The sequence below is a fragment of the Heterocephalus glaber genome, unplaced genomic scaffold (assembly GCF_053883595.1).
Source record: "Heterocephalus glaber isolate CG9 unplaced genomic scaffold, H.glaber_assembly_v1.0 deba00000546, whole genome shotgun sequence".
Taxonomy (NCBI): domain Eukaryota; kingdom Metazoa; phylum Chordata; class Mammalia; order Rodentia; family Bathyergidae; genus Heterocephalus; species Heterocephalus glaber.
This window is the reverse complement of record NW_028258147.1, coordinates 18,227,773-18,247,316: the sequence shown is the minus strand read 5'-3', so window position 1 is coordinate 18,247,316 and position 19,544 is coordinate 18,227,773. Positions and strand designations below refer to the sequence as shown.

Sequence of the window (19,544 nt, the reverse complement as noted above, 5' to 3'; positions counted from 1 at the left end):
TATCTGTTTTCTTATCTAGTTTGCTTTTTCGTGCTAGCCACACTTATTGTCCTATTTTAGCACCTTCACTAAAGAATGCAATTGCATCTCCGAGTGGCTGGTTTGATTCCCAAAGTGAGCCTCATCTTGGCTTTTCCCACGTCTCACTCTTCCCCACATCTGACTGTTTCATCCTCACAGCAGGGACATATGGGACCCTTCCTATAATATTTCAAATTTTGTGATAGATTTCTCTTTGGTTTTGTTTTAAATTCTGCAACCATAATGCATTATGCTTGAAATAATGAGTTTAAATACAAAGAAAATTGAGCTTTGTGAATTTCAAGAATTCAGAAATAATAAATTAACAACTCTTCACTAAATGCTTACTGTGCACACAGCTCCATGTTTTACTCTGTGCAGAACTCAAATTCACCTGAGACTGAGTCTGCTACTAAGCCACATGTAAACTAGCTCAGTGGAACACTTCCTCCCCCTAGTATTGCTCTGATAATGTTTTGGAACTAACTACCTTGATTCTTCCTTTATCTCTACTTATCTATCCATTATTCCAGACCCATCTCTACCAAATCTTTCCAGATTTTTCTAATCAGATGTATAAACTTTCTGTTAACCATCTTATTATTTTCTACTTTCCTTAACTCATTATCTTCTCACACTTGGATACTTATGTCCTATGCTGCCTTGTGGCAGGAATTATGTTTTAATAAATCTTAGTTGCCAAGGCATTAATATGGTGATTTGCATCTACTAAATGCTCAATAAGTATATGATTAATTTGATTGATTTGAAACAAATATTAGATGGGTGCTTTCTAGTCAAAGCATTTAACAGCAAATAAATTCTTATTATATTTTGCCGAAGTGTTATGATGCTTCATAATCAAAATTTAATAACTTTAATTTGTAGATAATTTACTAACTTAAATATTTTACACATAGCACTGTTTTTTGTAAAATTTAAATATTTTTAATTTTTCATATACTGTTTCATAAAATTATTAATGATTCAATTATTCATAATATACTTTTACTGAGTTTAACAGCACCTTTATTCAAAAGAGTTAGGGTAGGACTTTGTGAAAAATTTAATGCCAAGTTTTCAATCTCAAGTTTCACTGTCTAAGGTTCCATCCTACTAGTAAAAGCAAATCCACCCCCGGAAACTCACATTATTTAAATGGATATTTAAGTACAATATCATTACAATAAATTTAAATGGATATTTAAGTAAAATATGTTTACAATAAATAGTTATTACTACCTATATGCTGGAAGATAAAACAACTATAGGGATGTCAGTATATTTTCTGTTAAGAGAAATATTTGTAAATGTGAGATATAAAGCTAAGTGAATATAAAATAATTTTTATTACCTTTACTTAAAAACTGCATGCACAATAGTCTAATTCCTCAGCTTTATTATAATGTTGCTTGTAAATATATTTGTCTTTTGTTTGTTGACATCACCTAACCTCCCTTTTTTTTTAGACTTTAAAGCTGTCAAGCCGTGTTCTAGATAAAATAAGCATTGGACAACTTGTTAATCTCCTTTCCAACAACCTGAACAAGTTTGATGAAGTATGTACCTATTGACTAAATCTTTTACGAATTATGTTAGAAACATAGGACACCGAAGCTGAAGTTTTCCTATGTTTGATAGCAGTAATAAGTGGTTAAGTCTTATTCATACTTCCCTTGGCTGTTTCTGGAAACTGAGAAACCTAAATTGCATAAGAGTGCCATTGTGAGGTCTGGTGGCACTGCCCAACTCAGAGGCACCTCAGCTTGCTCTTAATTTTTCAAAACTTAATCCTTATCAAACTTTGCTTCCTTTTAATACTTTAAATTGGTTATTTACTTTGCCTGAATATACTTTGAGCAATTCCTGTTCTGTGCTGTCTTATGTGACAAATAAATTCAAGGTCCTTGAGGACAGAAAATGTATTTTATTTATCTTTGCATTTCTGGTATTTAATATAGCATTGGACCTATAGAAGGTGCTTAAATAAATTATTGCTGAATTGAATATATTCTGTATTTATTCTGAATGTCTCTGTCACATAACACAGTTGTGGGGCCATATGTGAATTGAGCCGCTGAGGAAAGTCCTTTGTTCTCTCATGTTCTATATGATGGCTTTTGGTTTATCAAAAGAGAGATGTTATTTGAAATAGATTCTGGACACAGTACTCAAGATCTTCTGTCTCAACTCCACTGAATGATAACACACTTAAAATGCTGTGACTTGGGAAACCCAGTCTATGTGTACAATGTGTATTTATTCTATGTGCTCCAAGTAATCAATACCTAGATTTTAGTGTACTTAGAACACTAAGTGTTTGATTGCTTAAGTACCAGGGCTCATTTTCTTTCATATATGATTGTTTGTTTGCTTGATTTTGGGCTGGTGGATAACATGCCACTTGTTTTTGCTGTGCTTTTATTTTTCAGGGACTTGCATTGGCACATTTCGTGTGGATTGCTCCTTTACAAGTGACTCTCCTAATGGGGCTGCTCTGGGACTTGTTACAGGCCTCTGCCTTCTGTGGCCTTGCTTTCCTGATAGTTCTTGCCCTTTTCCAAGCTGGGTTAGGGAAAATGATGATGAAGTACAGGTAGGAGTCTATTGTCGTAGTTTTAAAAGGTTTTAAATCAAGGCTTCAAAAAGCTCATTCTAGTAAAACCAAGACCTCTCTAGGCACTGAATTGTGATCTATGAGGCATCACTGAAAACAAATTATGTTAGTGGCATAAATAGTATTTTCTATACCAATGGGACATTTTTTTGCTTGTCAGTCCATAGAACTTCTTTATAAATACGTTAAAATTCGGTGCATTTTCTTCTCTCTCTTTTTTTTTTCTGGTACTGGGTATCAAATTCAGGACCTTGTGCTTGCCAGGCATGGTGCCACTGAGCTACATCCCTAAGAGTCAATGCATTTTCATAGTTCATAAGATTTAAGTAAACGTGAATACAATCTTTATATGAATTGGAGGAAATATATAAATTTTGTTTAAATTTCATTGGTTTCTCCTACTCTGGTTCATAGATCATCACACCAGTCTTATTTTCTTTTTATTACAAAATGAATTCATGATGCCAGTCATTGTTTATGATAGAGGATTTTCAGAGTTTGTCAGCTAACGTATGAGAGAAACTATACAAATTTTGGAGTCAGGTCATTGCTTGAATCTCAAATTGCATGCTTTTTCTATATGGTTTTTGAAATGGAGATAACTTTTCAGAGACTATCATAAAAATCAGGGATAGTGTATAGAATGCACCAAATACATTGTATGATAGGAGGCATATACTAAGTGGTAACTATTATTTTTATTACCATCTACTTGATAAGAAAATAAATGCTCATCTGTTTAATTAAATAAATGTGGCTGTTCTTAAAAGTTTGAACACTTTTTTCCTTCTGAAGCACTGGGGATTGAACCCAGGGCCTTGTGCATGCCAGGGCCTTGACCAAGCATTTTACTACTGAGTTACATACCCAGCCCTTTTTAAAATTTAATTTTGAGATAAGGTCTTGTGGATTCCTTAGGCTAGCTTGAACTTGTGATCCTTTTGTCTCAATCTCCTGACTAGCTGGGATTACAGACAGGCACCTCCCCACCTGACGTGAACAATTCTTAATGGATAGTTTGATTTGTTCTCACTATTGGCTGATTGATTTACAGAGATCAGAGAGCTGGAAAGATAAATGAAAGACTTGTGATCACCTCAGAAATGATTGAAAATATCCAGTCTGTTAAAGCATACTGCTGGGAGGAAGCAATGGAAAAAATGATTGAAAGCCTAAGACAGTAAGTTTTCATGATAATTAACAATACTGTTAATAATTTTATCCTTAATATTTAAAAAATGAATCTATCGTGTTGGACTTCCAGGTTGTATTTGAGGTTTCTGACAATGAAACAGTTGTGTGGAGGTATATCAATATTCAAGCATTAGTTGCATAAAATTATTTTATTTTACATAGTTGATTCAAAGTTATTTTGCATTATAAAGATTTCATACTTTATGAAAGAATCTCCTTATAGCTGCTTAATACACTTATTTGATTAAAATAATAATCATGATGCTGGAGGCTAATTAAACCTTAAATAAAGCTGATATAGTATATAATTCTGAACAAAATAAATGATTCATTCTTTAATATTATGTGTTAACTTATGTATTGTAACTCATGAACAATGGTAAAAGCTTCTATTTGGACAAATTACATTTGTTATTTTCTAATTTAGGAATAATGTCATGAGGTAGTATCCATAAGCTGCATTCCTATAAGCTGTTCAATAGTGAAAGCCACTTTCTGAAAAGAATTAGTACGTGGCACCTATATCTAGTCTTCTTTCATCTCAGTTAATTTTTCACTGATTAGTAAAGATTATATCCAGTAAAAAAGTACAGCATAGACTGAGATTTGTTACTGAGATAATTTTGGGTAAAATATAAACTAGAGCATTTCGGTAGACATAAGGCCATTTTTTTTTTTTTGGTACTGGGGATCAAACTCAGGACCTTGCGCTTGCAAGGCAGGCATGGTGCCACTGAGCTAAATCCCAGGCCCTGTAAGGCCATTTTTGTTGGTTGAGTCCCATACTTTACAAACTGCAATCAAAAAAGGTTATAGGAACTAGTGGGAGTATATCATTAAAGAGGCAATTAATTACAAGACATATGGCACATGAAAGTTTCATAGGGAAAAACACAGTAAAAAAAAGGAGTACTTTTTGGAATGGTATGAATATGGATTATTAGGAACTCAATAGACAATAGTTAACTGAGCTACAGGTGTGTGATTGGAACAACAAATGAAATGGTATAAAGTTAAGTCCTTTGCCATGTAAATAGAAAGAGTACAAGAGTATTTATTTCCCAAACATTGTCAGTCACCTGTTTTTGTTATGCCTTTCAAGACAAATCCAGGAAAGGAATTGCATTTTCTTTCCTGAAACACCCTTAAAGATCTCAGGAGAATTGTTCAGTTGGTAGGAGTTGTTTTTTTCATTAATAAGTGCGTTCTTCATCACTCTGTACCTACAAACACGGGCATGGCAAAGGTGAGGAAGAGGTTACCAGAGGATCTGGTTTGCTCAGGCTTCAGGAAAAACTCATGGCCAGGTCATTCTCAGGGCTGACTCTTCTTGACAGGTCTTGGTCTTCCCCTCCTCGTCGTCGTCGTCGTCATCGTCGTTGTCCTCCTCCTCCTCCTCCTCCTCCTCCTCCTCCTCCTCCTCCTCCTCCTCCTCTTCCTTCTATCCATTCTTCCTACTCTGTATTTCTGTTCAACCAATTCTAATAGCAAACGTCTGCCTTTATCTTGTATAATCCAGCATGCAATTGTTACCTAAAAATCTTGGAAAGTGCTAATATAAATATAGGAAAGCAAGAATTGCTTCTACTCAAGAGAGTAAATATAATGTTCTGAAAGAGACTGACAGGATGCACTTCAAAGGGGTGATTACCTCAGCCTGGGCCACTGTTGAACTAGGCAAAAGGCTGTGCAAGGCTCCTTGCTCTTGGAGCTTATTGCTCTGTTGTGATAAAGTCACTTTCAATTTTTTTTTTTTTTTTTTTGTACCGGGGATCAAACTCGGGACCTTGCGCTTGCGAGGCAGGTGGCAGAACCACTGAGCTAAATCCCTAGCCCTACTTTCAATTTTTTATAAGAAACTGATGGACTATTTTTATGACTCAGAGTATTAATGATTTTTTATAGTGAGTACTGCTTTCTGGATGAGTCTTGTAAGTGTTCTTGGATCCATTATTCTTTTCTTGTATGACCTCTTTTTCTCCACTGTTTCTAATATATTTCAACAGCAATTTTGCTAACATTTTTATAAAGAGAATTTTCTATAATTTTATAAGTACTACCTACCTAGTCAATATATATATATATATATATATTTTTTTTTTTTTTTCCTATTGAGGAAAAAGGGTACAAATTTCAGATTGTAAATATTAGATCCCTGGCTATACTGTTATTAAATCTTGATAAGAACTTCACAAGGGAGGAATTGTGTTTCTTTTCTTTACATGCATAGTCTATGAAATCAGAGCAAAGAGCTACTTGCTTAGTATGCTATAGCTATAACTGGCAAAGCCAAGTTGCAAACCTAGGTGAGATTCCAAAACCAAAATCTGTCTTCAATGTCAGATTACTGAAAGAGGTAAACATTAGACCTTATTAGACTGATCCCAATCTAAGTTGGGGCACGGTGAATTCCTTTTCCACCAGCGTACTCAGGATCACATTTTTTTTTTCTTTTAAGACTTAAGAGAAATAGGTTCCCTCTGAGTACTCCCACTTGAGAATGAGAATTGCTTCTCTGAATTATATAAGCCTACAGAACTAGCACCTACTTGCCAGGTGCCCTCCAGCACTAGATCCAGCCCAACTACTGCTTCAACCCACCAGGGCCTTCCTCTTATCTGTAGCACTAGTGTTTTTAGCGTGTGCAAGAGCTGCACAGGGAAGATCATGAGTGACTCTAGTTTTCAAGGCTCCTGGGAGAATGAAGATGAGGTTCAAATCACCATTGTCTTCCATTCTCCCCAGCCTCTGTAATTGTTCCCTGCCTGTTGGAACATTTAAGCATCATATATGTGTTAAAAACAGTTCATATTTGCAATGCAGACACAATATTGGAACTATAATACAATATGATTGCAAAGAATTACACTGAAGTGAGAGACAGAGAGGATACAGAATCTACTCCCATAATTTCCAAGACCCATGTGCAACAGAATCACTTGGTTTCTTTTCCTAAAAGACAGCTTCTGGAAATCTATTGCAGACTCATCCATCACTGTCTATAGAGGTGGGCCTGAGAAGGCCTTTGAACAAGTGTCTAAACTCATTTTCACCCATGCTAACATTTGAGAACCATTCCTCTGAGGTATATATGTTACTTTAGTGTTTCTTGTAGCCAAGGTAGAATTTCTAAATTGTTAAGAATCCACTCGGTAATCATAAATTGTCTTTTTCTGTCATAAATCATGCAATATTGTCCTCATTTCCATACTCAACAAAACACTAACCAACTAACCAACAAAAAAATTATTCTTTATAAATCTTACAAGTTAATAGTGAATTAAGGATATCTTACAAGTTAATAATGATTAAAGATATAAAAATAATATAATAACTGATTATTATTAATTATACCTTAATAATGTTTAAAGGTGTTTGTGCCAAACATTGGTACATTTGTTACTATTCCACTTTCAGATAAGGTAATAGGACCAGGGAGATTTCATATCTTGCCCAAGATTACAGAGCTCAGATAGGGTATGGCCAGGATCAGAACACAGGCAGAGACTCTAGAGCCCATGTTCAAGTTTTATCTTTCAAGATACTTGATTTTGGAAAAAATAAGATAACATCTCAAATCTTCTTATTTTTTATAGAACAGAACTGAAACTGACTCGGAAGGCAGCCTACGTGAGATACTTCAATAGCTCAGCCTTCTTCTTCTCAGGGTTCTTTGTAGTGTTTTTATCTGTGCTTCCCTATGCACTACTCAAAAGAATCATCCTTCGAAAAATATTCACAACCATCTCATTCTGTATTGTTCTGCGTATGGCAGTCACACGACAATTCCCCTGGGCTGTACAAACATGGTATGACTCTCTTGGAGCAATAACTAAAATACAGGTACTTGGCATAACTATGCATCATTTACTATGATTTTGCAGAACATTTTAGGATTTTCTAGCAAGCAAACTCTCTAAAGATGAATTATTGGTCTTAAACCTATATAATGCATAGGATTTCTTTTCTTGATGTATATTTGTTGCCCTTATATGGAAGTAAAATAAAATTAAGTCCTGTAGAATTTTCATAAGTCAAAGAAATTAAAAATAATCATTTCTATAATCTGGAAAATTTCATCCAAGAAACCAGTGAATAGAACACTTTTAATAAATTTTGTAAATGTGCAAAAAGATTGAAAAGGAAGTATCCTTTACTAGGAAGTTATAAAACTTTTCAGCTACTTCTAGGAATACTTGTATTAAACATTTCCTAGAATTTCTCTGGACAGTGTGATGCATGAGAATGATATTTTATGCCATATTAAGTACCCTAAAATCACAGCAATGCTGATGGAGTTGCCAGCTGTCAGAAGTTTGGAAGTCTGCAGTGATGAGACTCAGTTAAAACAGAGCTAATTGAAAGAACTTGTGTGAGTTTCATAAGCAGATGTAAATGTTTCATTATAGTCTTTAAATATGCATTCAAATATTTAACTCAGAAAATAGATCACTGTGATAGAAATGAAGACGAGGGGTGAAAAGACCACTTCTAGGTGGTTCTGCCATTGTTTTATCTATGCTGGAGATTCCAAATAGTGGCCCATGGATCTGATTTTGACTTCTGGATCTTTTTTGTTTGGGATTTACATTTTTAAAATTTTAATTAGTTGACAGCCTTCAAATATTAGGAGATGTCCCTCCTACCCTTTGCCATGCACACAACTTTAGTGTCTTAAAGAATTGTTATCTAGCTATTTAGGTCCTTCCCTGCAAGCTACGGCAGCTGCCCTCTCTCAGAGCACCAGCCGTAAGCGGTTCATCACATTCTCTCTCAGCCCCCTTCCTTAATTACATCACCCATTTGACTTTTGAGAATACGTAAGTTTGAGATTATTGATTTAGATGAAGTAGTGACTGTAGCTCAGAATCATAGTTTCTCTGAGAATAATCTTATTTCCTCTGCTAACTCCATCACAGCTGTGAGTGTGTGTGTGTGGGAGAGAGAGAGAGAGAGAGAGAGAGAGAGAGAGAGAGAGAGAGAGAGAGGGAGAGAGAGAGAGAGGCCAGAGGGTGTGTGTATCACAGGAACTGGAGAGCAACTAAACAGGACCACAGAGATAGAGAAACAGACTTAGAGAGCAAAACTCAAAACTGGGAGAAAATGAGAGAAAACAAAAGACAGAGATGATAGCAGAGAAGAAAGGGAAGAGGCCAGGCCAGAGCAAGGTTTTCTCCTGACTTCATATAGTGGAAGATGTCAGGTTGCATGGAATTATGTCTTTCTTATGTTTCTGACTTCCCTAAGATAAGTGTGGTTTGAAGTCTCCCAGAGAGCCTATCTCTTGGAATCACAGTTGAACGCCTTTAAAGTAGTTATATCAAATTTTCACACTTTTTCTTAACCCAGAGAAGTAATGCTGATGACGCATCTCATAAAAAGTGTACTGTAAAGATGAAGGTGTTGGTTTTTTTTTTCTGTTTTAACTTTGAGCTGAGGCACATGGGTGATAATTCAGGGTGTTTTATAGATTCTTCATTAAATTTAACATGTAATAAATAGTATGAGGAAGAATCAGCTGTATGTTAAAATCATGTACAAAGACAGCTTCACAACATCACATATTTAAAGAATGTAATACAAATAGGATAAATTGTAGTGCGTTTCAAATTTTAGTACACTATTATGCAGTTTTTGTTATTTCTTTTTCTTTTTTTTGGTACCAGGGATTGAACTTGGGACCTTGTGCTTGTGAGGCAGGCAGCGACACCACTGAGCTAAACCTCCAGCCCAGCTTTTGTTAATTTCTAATTGTTAAAATCCATTTATAAGATGCAGCACTATTATAATATAAAATAGATATAATAATGTATTAATGGCATTTTAATTCTATAATGTGTTTTTACTTTCTTAATAAATAGGATTTCTTACAAAAGCAAGAATATAAGACATTGGAATATAACCTAACAACTACAGAAGTAGTAATGGAGAATGTAACAGCTTTCTGGGAGGAGGTGAGAATTTTTAAAAATTGTTTTCTATGAACACCTGAGTATTTTCTTCTTTATGAATCTAGATGTCATTTGAATGAAAAATAAAGTTAGCATGATGGTGTCAATGACACAACTACTAGAAGGGAGGACTCTACCAACTTTATTAATTAAGAAGCAGAAGCCCAGGAATAGGAGGTACAATGAAAATCCTCTTGATTTTAAAGTCATATAATTTATTTCCTATAACAGATTTGGAAATAATACAAAGCTTATAGTTTTGAGGTTGGGTTGCAGTCCTGGCTCTGCCATTTATTCTCCACATAATCCAAATCTAGTTACTTTAACATCAAACAGCCTCTGGTTCTTCATTTGTAAATTGGAGAATATCAATATTTATCTTGAAAATTTGTTGTGAAGACTAAGATATTTTATGCAAGTGTTCATCAGAGTACCGTTCACGTAATATACCAGTCAACAAAAAGATGTAGGAGAGATATACAGTGGACCCTCAAGTTACAGTCAGCCTGACATACAAACAACTTGGGTTAATTAGGTTAATGGAAGATTCATCTGATCTATACCGTGTACCCAGGTAAACATCCAGATCTCAGCTGTATTGACTTATTTCCAACCAGCCTTGGGAACTAGTCGAGTTCATAAGTCAAGGGTTCACTGTACCAGTGTATCTTTTTTCAACAATTTTTACTTATTTTCATTCACTATTAAAAATTCTCAAACACTACTCACTCAGAAAAATATTATAATTTTCATCCTCTACTGAAGAAATATTTGATTGCCAAGAACCCCTACTGAGTTTCTAGTTTTTTATCATTTTTATCAGTTCAGTAGAAGTAGGAGTTATAAAAGCAATGTCCTATTTCTAAATCTCTTGTGATATCTTAAATTGGATTATTTATATAATTTGATCAACATGGTGTCCTTTTACTTCATTTTTTAAAGACATAGGTAAAGGAATAATTCCTTATCTGCCTAGCAAAGTTGTTTTGTGGAGTAGAGTATGAATCAGATTATTTTAGTATTTTGCTTTTAAGAATTTCAAATGCCCTTCTAGGCATAAAGGGTCAATCATTAGCTTTGACATTTTCACTACAACCTTCAGATTATTGTTTTCCTCTTCTGGTGCCAAAAACCCTCTATTCCCCACTGATTCCCTACTAAAGTAAATAGCATGCATGAGTCCTTACTGTGTGCCAGACACTAGGATACACACTTAACATGTTTTGTCTCATTTAATTCTTATCTTTAGTTAGCTATTGTCACTGTGACAAAATACCCAATATAACCAACTTAAAAGGAGGAAAGATTTATTTTGGTTCAGTTTCAGAGATTTCAGGCCATGCCTGGCTGACCCATTGCCATTGGGCTAGTGCTGAGGCAGCACATCACAGTGGAGCAACTGGCAGAGGGGCCTGTTCACCCTCCATACTGTGTCTGGGAAGCAGAGTGAGGGAGAGATGTGGTCCCATTAGTTCCTTGAAGGACACACCCCAGGATTTAACTTCCCCCACTGGTCTCCACCAATTAACATTCCACTAACTCCCAGGAGCACAATGGGATGGAGACCAAGCTTTTAGTACATAAACCTGTGGGAAAAGGGGCTGCAACATGTCAGATCTAAACTATAGCACCTTATACCACTTCTATGTCTGAAAGAAATAAATATTCCATTTTATTGATTAAAAAAATTGAGGCTTTGAAAAGCTAAGAGACTTGGCTGAACTTACACAATTGACAAGTGTGGAAGCTGGAATTTGGACTCAAATGTCAAGTCTAGAAGAGCTCATTCACTGATCGATTGCCTGCCACCTGGCCTCCAGTCTTGACTGTCACCTTTTACACTCCAGATACTCCTAGATGGCATTTATTTAGGATCATAGTGCTTGTTAAACCTCTGCTATCATGTGAGGGACTTCAACATCTGCATGAACAATCCTTCCAGTACTGCCTTTAGAGCTGAAATTTCACAGTGACTTCTTCAGAAATGCTATTTCTTTGTCATATCCTGAGATTGTTAGTGACCAGACTTATTCTTCTTTGGAAATGTCACACTCTGAAATCTTTTTCTCAGTCCATAACTTCCTAACCCTCTAGATCTCCTAGTCTGTTATTCCTACCTGTTGTGGTTTGTGTTTAGATGTCTCCCCAAAGCCTCATGAGGATGACGTGAGACTTTCTTTTTCAGAGGTAGTTGAATCTGGAATGGGTGATGCCGGGGTTAAGGGCGTGTGATTATTAAACCACTCCACGTGAGTGATTGGTTTGGCACTTCCCTAATTGTGGTAGTCTGAATAAGATAAAAGGGGCAGAAAGATGCTGTTAAATCCTCTTGTTACCTTTGCTGCCTTGTGTGCGCCATGTTGTTTCTCCTCTGCGACACTTGTTTGCCATCCCAGCCTCGGAGCCAGCTGATTATAGACTGAAATCTGTATGAGCTGTAAGCCAAATAAACTCCTTCCTTCTTAACTTTGGGTGTTGGGTATTTTGTCTCAGCAACAAGAGAAAAGTAACTATCGCATCACCTTTCAGTTTCACGGAAACCTCTAATCTCTCTTATTTTCCCCTTGGATTTCCCTCCTCTCCTTATCCCAAGACCAACCCTTCTGGTGCTTCTCCCAACTGCACTCTCGTTCCTCTTTCCTTTGCTGTTTTTTTCCCCCTGTAAAATGTTGACTATCACCTTTGAAGAAGGAAATACTATCTGGGAAAATTGAACACTCTAGTCAGCTGTAAGTTTTATACATTTATTGTTTCAATCTTACTCAAGCCTTGTCTTTAATTTTATCACTTCTCTGAAAGCTATTCCAAATTTTTAACCACTTTCCTGAAACCTCCAGCCTCTCAGCCATGGTAGGTGGCCTTGTCTTTTACAATACATAGAGAAAATAAAGACCATCTTTACAGATGAGAGCTCCCAATTTCTCTTTGATCCTTGTAATTATCTTTTCATCCTTATTTTTGATCTAAGAGAAAGATATATATTTCCTCCTGCCATTGTCTTTTTCCTCTAGATTTTATCACTTAATTTAGTGAACTGTTCCAAATTATAACTTCTAAGTCTGCCTGGCCCATCATTTCAGTGGTGCTGGAGCACTGTGTCCCCGAGCATTGTCTAGCATTTCATGCTCTCTCTCTCAGTGACCTCACACAGGCTCAACTGATGTCAGGGTGCTGAGGACCATCAAACACAGATCTCTAGCCCTCTTTCTTTCCTAAACACTCGCCACCTGTTTCCCAATTTCCTGCACATTCCTCAAGCACTTGACATTCCTCATTCTTTAAGCTTCATAAACTCACTCATTCCAGAGTATTCTCTATCTCCTTTGATGACATCACTGGAGAGGCAAATCCCTGATGAATTATGACTCCTCCCTTGTCCTGAATCTGAGAGTAGGTAGAATTTCTGCTCATGTAGTAGGAAGTTGAGGAGTTGAGAGTTTACATAACTAGGACAAGGTTACTCAACTACCTAGGGCAGAGCTAAATATACTAGCCTAGGTTTCTTGGACTTCAAGGCCTTTTCCACTCATCATGTTGACACTTAGTTTTTTAAAAAGTACTGACTGATGCTTTATTGTATACAAAATGTTTTCCTATCTATTACCTCATTTAGTGCCCTCAGCAACTCAGGAAACTTAAGCTAAAACTATTTATGATGCTTTGTCTGACTTTACCCATCTAGTTGGGAAGATAAAAGACAAGGTGGGATAAAGATGAAGGTCATCATAATCATTCTCTACTGCAGGGGGCCATAAACATGGAAAATGTTCAGTTCTATTAAAGTCAAATACAATTAAAATTAATAGTGAGATTCCATTTTTACATATAACCCCCCTACACACAGAAAGATAAAACCAAACCAAATCCAAAATGCAAGTGTTGATAACGCATTCCTGAAAACTAGTATTCTCATACATTGCTAGAGGAAAATTTGGAACTATGTTTTGAAAGACTTGGAATTTTATATACTTTTTGCCCTGGAAATTCTACTTGTGAGAATTTATACTAAACAAACAAGAATAAAAAAAACGTGTCCCAAGATTTATAGCAAAATGTGTGCATCATAGAATTATTGATTAAAAGGGAATCCACCTACTAGAGAGCTACTTATAGTTTATCTATATTCTGTGATACTGTGCTGCAAGTGGTATGTGAAAATATTTACAATTTATGATGTCAGGAAAAAAGATCATAAAACTCAGATATAATTCTTATGAATTTAACAAAAATGTCTATTATTTTTACATGTAAATATATATTTATATAGGTAAAAGAGTAAAAGATATCAATTGAAATGTTAAATGTGATTATACTACAGGTGATTTATATTTTCTTTTTTCTGCATTCGCATGTTCTTCAAATTTCCTAAAATAAGTTTGTTCTATGATCAGAAATAAAAATTATTAATAAGAGCAATCTCCTATCAGTCCAAGTTCTTTTCAGTTTAAAAGTCCTACTTCTATCTATGGCCATCCAAGCCTTCTAGTAGCATTTGTCATCTTGCCGTATGTACCTGAAATAGCCAGTCACCATTCTTGAGAATGTTGTTTCACATCTGAATCATTGTGCATCCAGACACCCATTTTCCTGGAACATTTATGATCATTTCTTGGTTTCATGAAATCCTACTTCCTGACTTCACAGCTGGCATGTATATCATTGACTTAGTGGAAGTTGAGATGGTTGCTCTCTCCAAGATGCTCTTAGAAGACCTGATATGATTTTTAACTGTAGCGCCCTGCACATTAATTCCAATGTTAATACTTATTCACGTGTCATTGTCCCATGTGGGATATTTGAAGTGGTCAATAATGGAGATGTAGTACTTAATAAAGACCTATTAGATAAATAAATGAATAAGGGCATAACAAATACCTTTGTCTCAGTTTTTAAGGCTTCATCACCCACTCTGTACAAGTTCAACTTTTAGTTCTCAGACGCCTGAAGGGGACATTTAGCCATTTGCATCATAAGAACTTGAAGTAGTCTTCAAGCTCAATTGTTTATATATGTCCTAAAAGAACTTTGAAAAACCTGTGATGCATTTTAAAGTTGACTTGTTAATTTTCTGTTTATTACATATTGTCTAAATGTGTTGAACGGATTTTTGTCAAAACTTTGGAACTGCCCTTTCAGTTGATTTAATTTATGGCAAATAAATGAATTTATGAAGGCCAATCTTATTGTCAAGAAAGTCAGCTAAATATGACTTGCTTTTTCTCAGAAAAAGTGACTTTAAGATACAGATTATAATCCAACTTAATAGTTATTACAGTTTAATAATCAAACAGAATGCCCTATTCTCCAACTTATTTTTGAAATTTAATTCTAAGGTAGATAAGACATATAGCTCACCTTAAGTTTAAAATCTGAGTGAAATATGATGTTACCTTTTTCAGTATTCTGGCTTTGCTCTTATGAGACCCTCTTTCAGGAGTAGATCATTCCCTTAAGGTCCCCTCCTTTGAGTCCTAGGTTTTTTACTCATGGAGTATAACATAAGAGCAGTGCCCACTTGCATGGTAAATGAGAAGATCGCTTCTTCTGAGTGAAGGGAGGGAAAGGCATTTGTGACACAGAGGTGAGTTGGTAAACAACAGACAGCAGGCACATTCTCCCACAGGTTCATTGTAGGAAACAGTAACTTCGGATGCTGATGATCTGGAAATAGATTTCTTTAGGATAAGGTGCACCAGCTTCCTTCTGATCAGTCTTCAGGGCTGCGTACTTTGATTTAAAGCTACTACGCTAAATCTTCCATGGGAGCATTAGGGAGGCAGGGGATTTTTCAAAAAGAATCCCTCTCCCCAGCTTTCTTATGTAAATAAATTCATTTGAAGTCATCTGGCAATCTCGTCACATTTACAGTCCACAATAATTAAAGAAATGCTTTGAGTTCTTCAAGGAAGGAGCTACCAGGGTAGAAGTGACAGAGTAGAAATCAGACTCTGTAATTCCTTTCTGTGACTTACTGGTTGTGTGACTTACGTTATTTATGCTTTCATAGAGTCTCCAGCTTTGAAAGAAGATTTTGAAATCTACCTTGTATAGTACACTAAGAATTAAATAAGAATGTATATGTGCTCAGCTTATAGGAGAAGGTGTGTGTGTGTGTGTAAAATCTTAAGTTAAATTTACACTTAAAATTTACCAATAGACAAGGATCTGAGAAAGGGCTGAGTTTCCATGAAATACTATATTTATAATTTTCAAATGTTTTGATCATGTGCTCTAGAAACCATGTGCTATGTAATTATATATTATAAAGTAATAATGTTTTAAAATGGGTCATGTACCACGTGCCTTTCAAACTAATTATATATAAAACAAGTATCTATTGAAAATATCTGAAAAACATATCTTTTATTTTTAACAGGGATTTGGAGAATTATTTGAGAAAGCAAAACTGAACAATAACAATAGAAAGATTTCCAATGGTGATAACAGCCTCTTCTTCAGTAACTTCTCCCTTCTTGGTAGCCCTGTCTTAAAAGATATCAACTTCAAGATAGAAAAAGGACAGTTGTTGGCTGTGGCTGGATCTACTGGAGCAGGCAAGGTAGTCTCTTATTCCTTATCACTAAGAATTTAATTTGGCATGCATTTATCATTTTTTACCCTGATGTGTCTATGGTTTAAGAAGGTATTTTGGAGGAATTCTTACAGGTGTATTAGAATGTTTGGGCACAGTATCCCTTATAAGTAGTTACATTTATGATTTCCTCTACCTTTTTATTTCCTTATATTTCCTTTATTTCCTATTTCCAGTGACTTTTTTTTATGTCTTTCTGTTTTGCTCAACATTTAACACAGTGTCTTGTATATGGTGGGTTTTCAATAACTATTGAACAAGTAAACCATCCATTTTTACCAGTCTTTAGCACACTTTTTCATAGCTGGTACAGGAAAATAATCACTTAGATTTGACCTCAGTAACTGTATACACAAGGGGTCCCTGTTTTGTTGATGTTAGATATTTGGAAAATGGACTCAGACTTGCTTCTCATGTATTGTGAAAAGCATTGAATGAGAGAGGTTTTTGAGAAAATGTTAATTTATTCAGCAGTCATCCTCTGCTCCAAGAACAACTTATATAAACTCAAGGTTTTTGCAGATATGTCTGACAAACACTAGTAGTTTAGAAACAAAACAGCTAAAAGATTGAACTGTATCATCAGAGAAGACTTTATAGTCATCTTCAAAGATGTGAGTTATCATGCAGATAATGATAAACATGTGTACTCTTTTAACTCTTGAGGAAGTACATTTAAATGATACAAAGGAATCAGATTAGAAGAAAGCACTTTCTTGTATTGGAATGGACTACTAAATGTGGCAGGTGTTTGATTTGGGGGTCTATAAAAAGAGGTTCTTGTTCCCATTTGACTGTCATTTTAGCTATGGAACTTTCTAAATACATAAGCAAAATTTAGTGAGTTTTTGGGAAACTTTCCAAAGATACTTTCTAGAATTCTATCCAAGTAATTAATATAGGAAAAAAAATAAAAATCACAAGAAAGGAAGGAAGAAAAAGAGGAAAGGAGCCAGGGATTTAGCTCAGTGGTTTCGCCACCTGCTGTGCAAGCTCAAGGACCCGAGTTCGATCCCTGGTACCAAAAAAAAAAAAAAAAAAAGAAAAAGAGGAAAGGAGGAAGATGGGAGAAGGAGGAGGGAAGGAAGGAAGAAGCAGGGCTGCTACAAGGTAAAAATGTAAATAAAAATAGAAATTAAGACTCTTCAAAGGCAATTATTTATAAATATTTAAGAAGGGGAGAGCTGTCTGTTAAAGAATTTAGTCTGAGACTTGGTAAACAAAATGCCACAGAAAATATACAGTAAATGAATGTGGCATCCACAATGCTAGTAACATAATTTGCTTATTTCTCTCTGCTTATTTTCCTACATGTGACACAAGCCTTTAAAATAAACTAGCTATACTTATGCTTTAGATACTTCTGAAGAATCTTCCTTCTCAGAGGTTTTTTTTCCTTGTTTCTTGATAAGATTGCCAGCAATTTTTACTATTAGATAAACAATTATAGCATAAAATGAGCTAAAGAAGTACAGGTGATCTAAACAAGGACGTTTGCTTGTGAGAGGTTAGTACTTGTGCTTCATAGAATTTTAAAAATTAATTGTTTATGTATATAAGATCAATTCTATGAAAGATGTGCAAAAATCGCTTTGAAATTACCAATTGTGAGATCAGCAATTAAATTTCACACCATTCTATTAAAGATTGATGAGCAGATAATTACTGGCTGGTGCTGCAGTTGCGTCTGATGGGAAGCAGCTATGAAGACAGAAGAGGCTGTAGTCTCCTGTGAAAAGTTACACAATTCTGAGCTTTCCAATTTAATAGAGGAGACTGTCATTTTATAGTATTAGGAATGGGGCATTTTATCTTTTAATGGATAAAAATATGACAAAAATTTAAGATTGAAAAATAGAAAATTTTAACATTTTAACTTAAATTTCAACTTACACAATTTGGTAGTTTCTATTAAAAGCCTTGAAAATAACCCAGTAAACCTGCTATTTGTACATTTAATGTATTTACAGAGATTTTATACATATGAAATTTTATTTGCAGACAATGGAAGTATGTATGTATGTGAGAGTTTTCTATTCTTTGAATATGGAAAATTCTCTAGGATGTATACTTAGTGAGAAAAGAAAGGAATAAAACTGTTTTATACTATTTTATATATTTTTATATGAAAAAGAGGTGAGGAACAATAAAAATATATATATTGATTGCATACATATAAAAACATCTTTGAAAAAATACTAAAATAATGGACAAGATTGGCTTTACAACATTACTTTCAGTACCCAAATATTGAGAGAAAATACCTAATAGTAGGGAATTGGTTGGATAAATTTTGGTGTAGTATATAATGACATGTTATTCAGTCAACCAAATGGATGTTAAAGAATTATGTTGAAGAATCTGCATGATATATACTGCTAGATGATAAAATACAACAGGTCTATATATTATGATTCATATTTTATAAAAAGTATATAAATATATACTTTTATACATATATACATATATATGTGTGTGCATATATATATATATATATATATGTATGTATATGTGTATATGTATCTCCAGGAACAAAGACATCGAGTTTGTATGTGAGATTTGGGTTTATTTTAGATTTCTGGACCTTTCAAAGTTTCAACAAATTAATATATCTTATTGATAAAACAATAAGATCATGTTTAATTTTTATTGCTCCCTTATTACAGTTGTCTAGATATGTGGCAGAACATCTTCATTTTCAGTCCAAGGACCATCATGCATGGTGCCTAACATGCAATAAGCACATTTAACAAATTTTAACTGAACATCTTCAGGAAAATGCCTTTTGTGGTGGTTCCAATCTACATTAAGTGTATTGCACTTGGGAGTATTTCTTGGGTTTTTATGAAACAATGCTGGTGTAGGAATCTGTACCATAGGTACCCTTGACTGGAAGCTAGTATGTGGTATCAGACTGGAGCCTGGGGTTTTTTCAGTCCTTCTGTTGTTCCAACCACAACTGAGTCAGTTCTGTGACCTTGTGGACAACCCCTGACACCACACCACCCTGACTATCATCTATCCTTGCCTCACTCTGGTACTTGAGTGCATGAAGTTAGGTGTTGGGAGTACTATGTTGTAGATTACTATGGCCAGGCCTAACTCGCCTCTTCCCAAGGATGAGGCAGGGCCCGGTGTGGAATAAGGAACATGCATCTTGGCTCAAATT

At 35.1% G+C, this 19,544-nt stretch overlaps 1 protein-coding gene across 2 annotated transcripts in view; it reads left to right on the top strand.

Moving 5' to 3' along the window:
* The window catches only part of Cftr (CF transmembrane conductance regulator), a 183,317-nt gene that overhangs the window by 46,987 nt on the left and 116,786 nt on the right, over positions 1-19,544 (top strand). For both annotated transcript variants that reach the window (XM_087204598.1, XM_087204597.1), the window contains exons 5-10: positions 1,491-1,580; positions 2,454-2,617; positions 3,693-3,818; positions 7,429-7,675; positions 9,694-9,786; positions 16,160-16,342. In XM_087204598.1, coding sequence (XP_087060724.1) covers positions 1,491-1,580; positions 2,454-2,617; positions 3,693-3,818; positions 7,429-7,675; positions 9,694-9,786; positions 16,160-16,342 — 903 coding nt within the window. The remainder of the gene's footprint in view (positions 1-1,490; positions 1,581-2,453; positions 2,618-3,692; positions 3,819-7,428; positions 7,676-9,693; positions 9,787-16,159; positions 16,343-19,544) is intronic.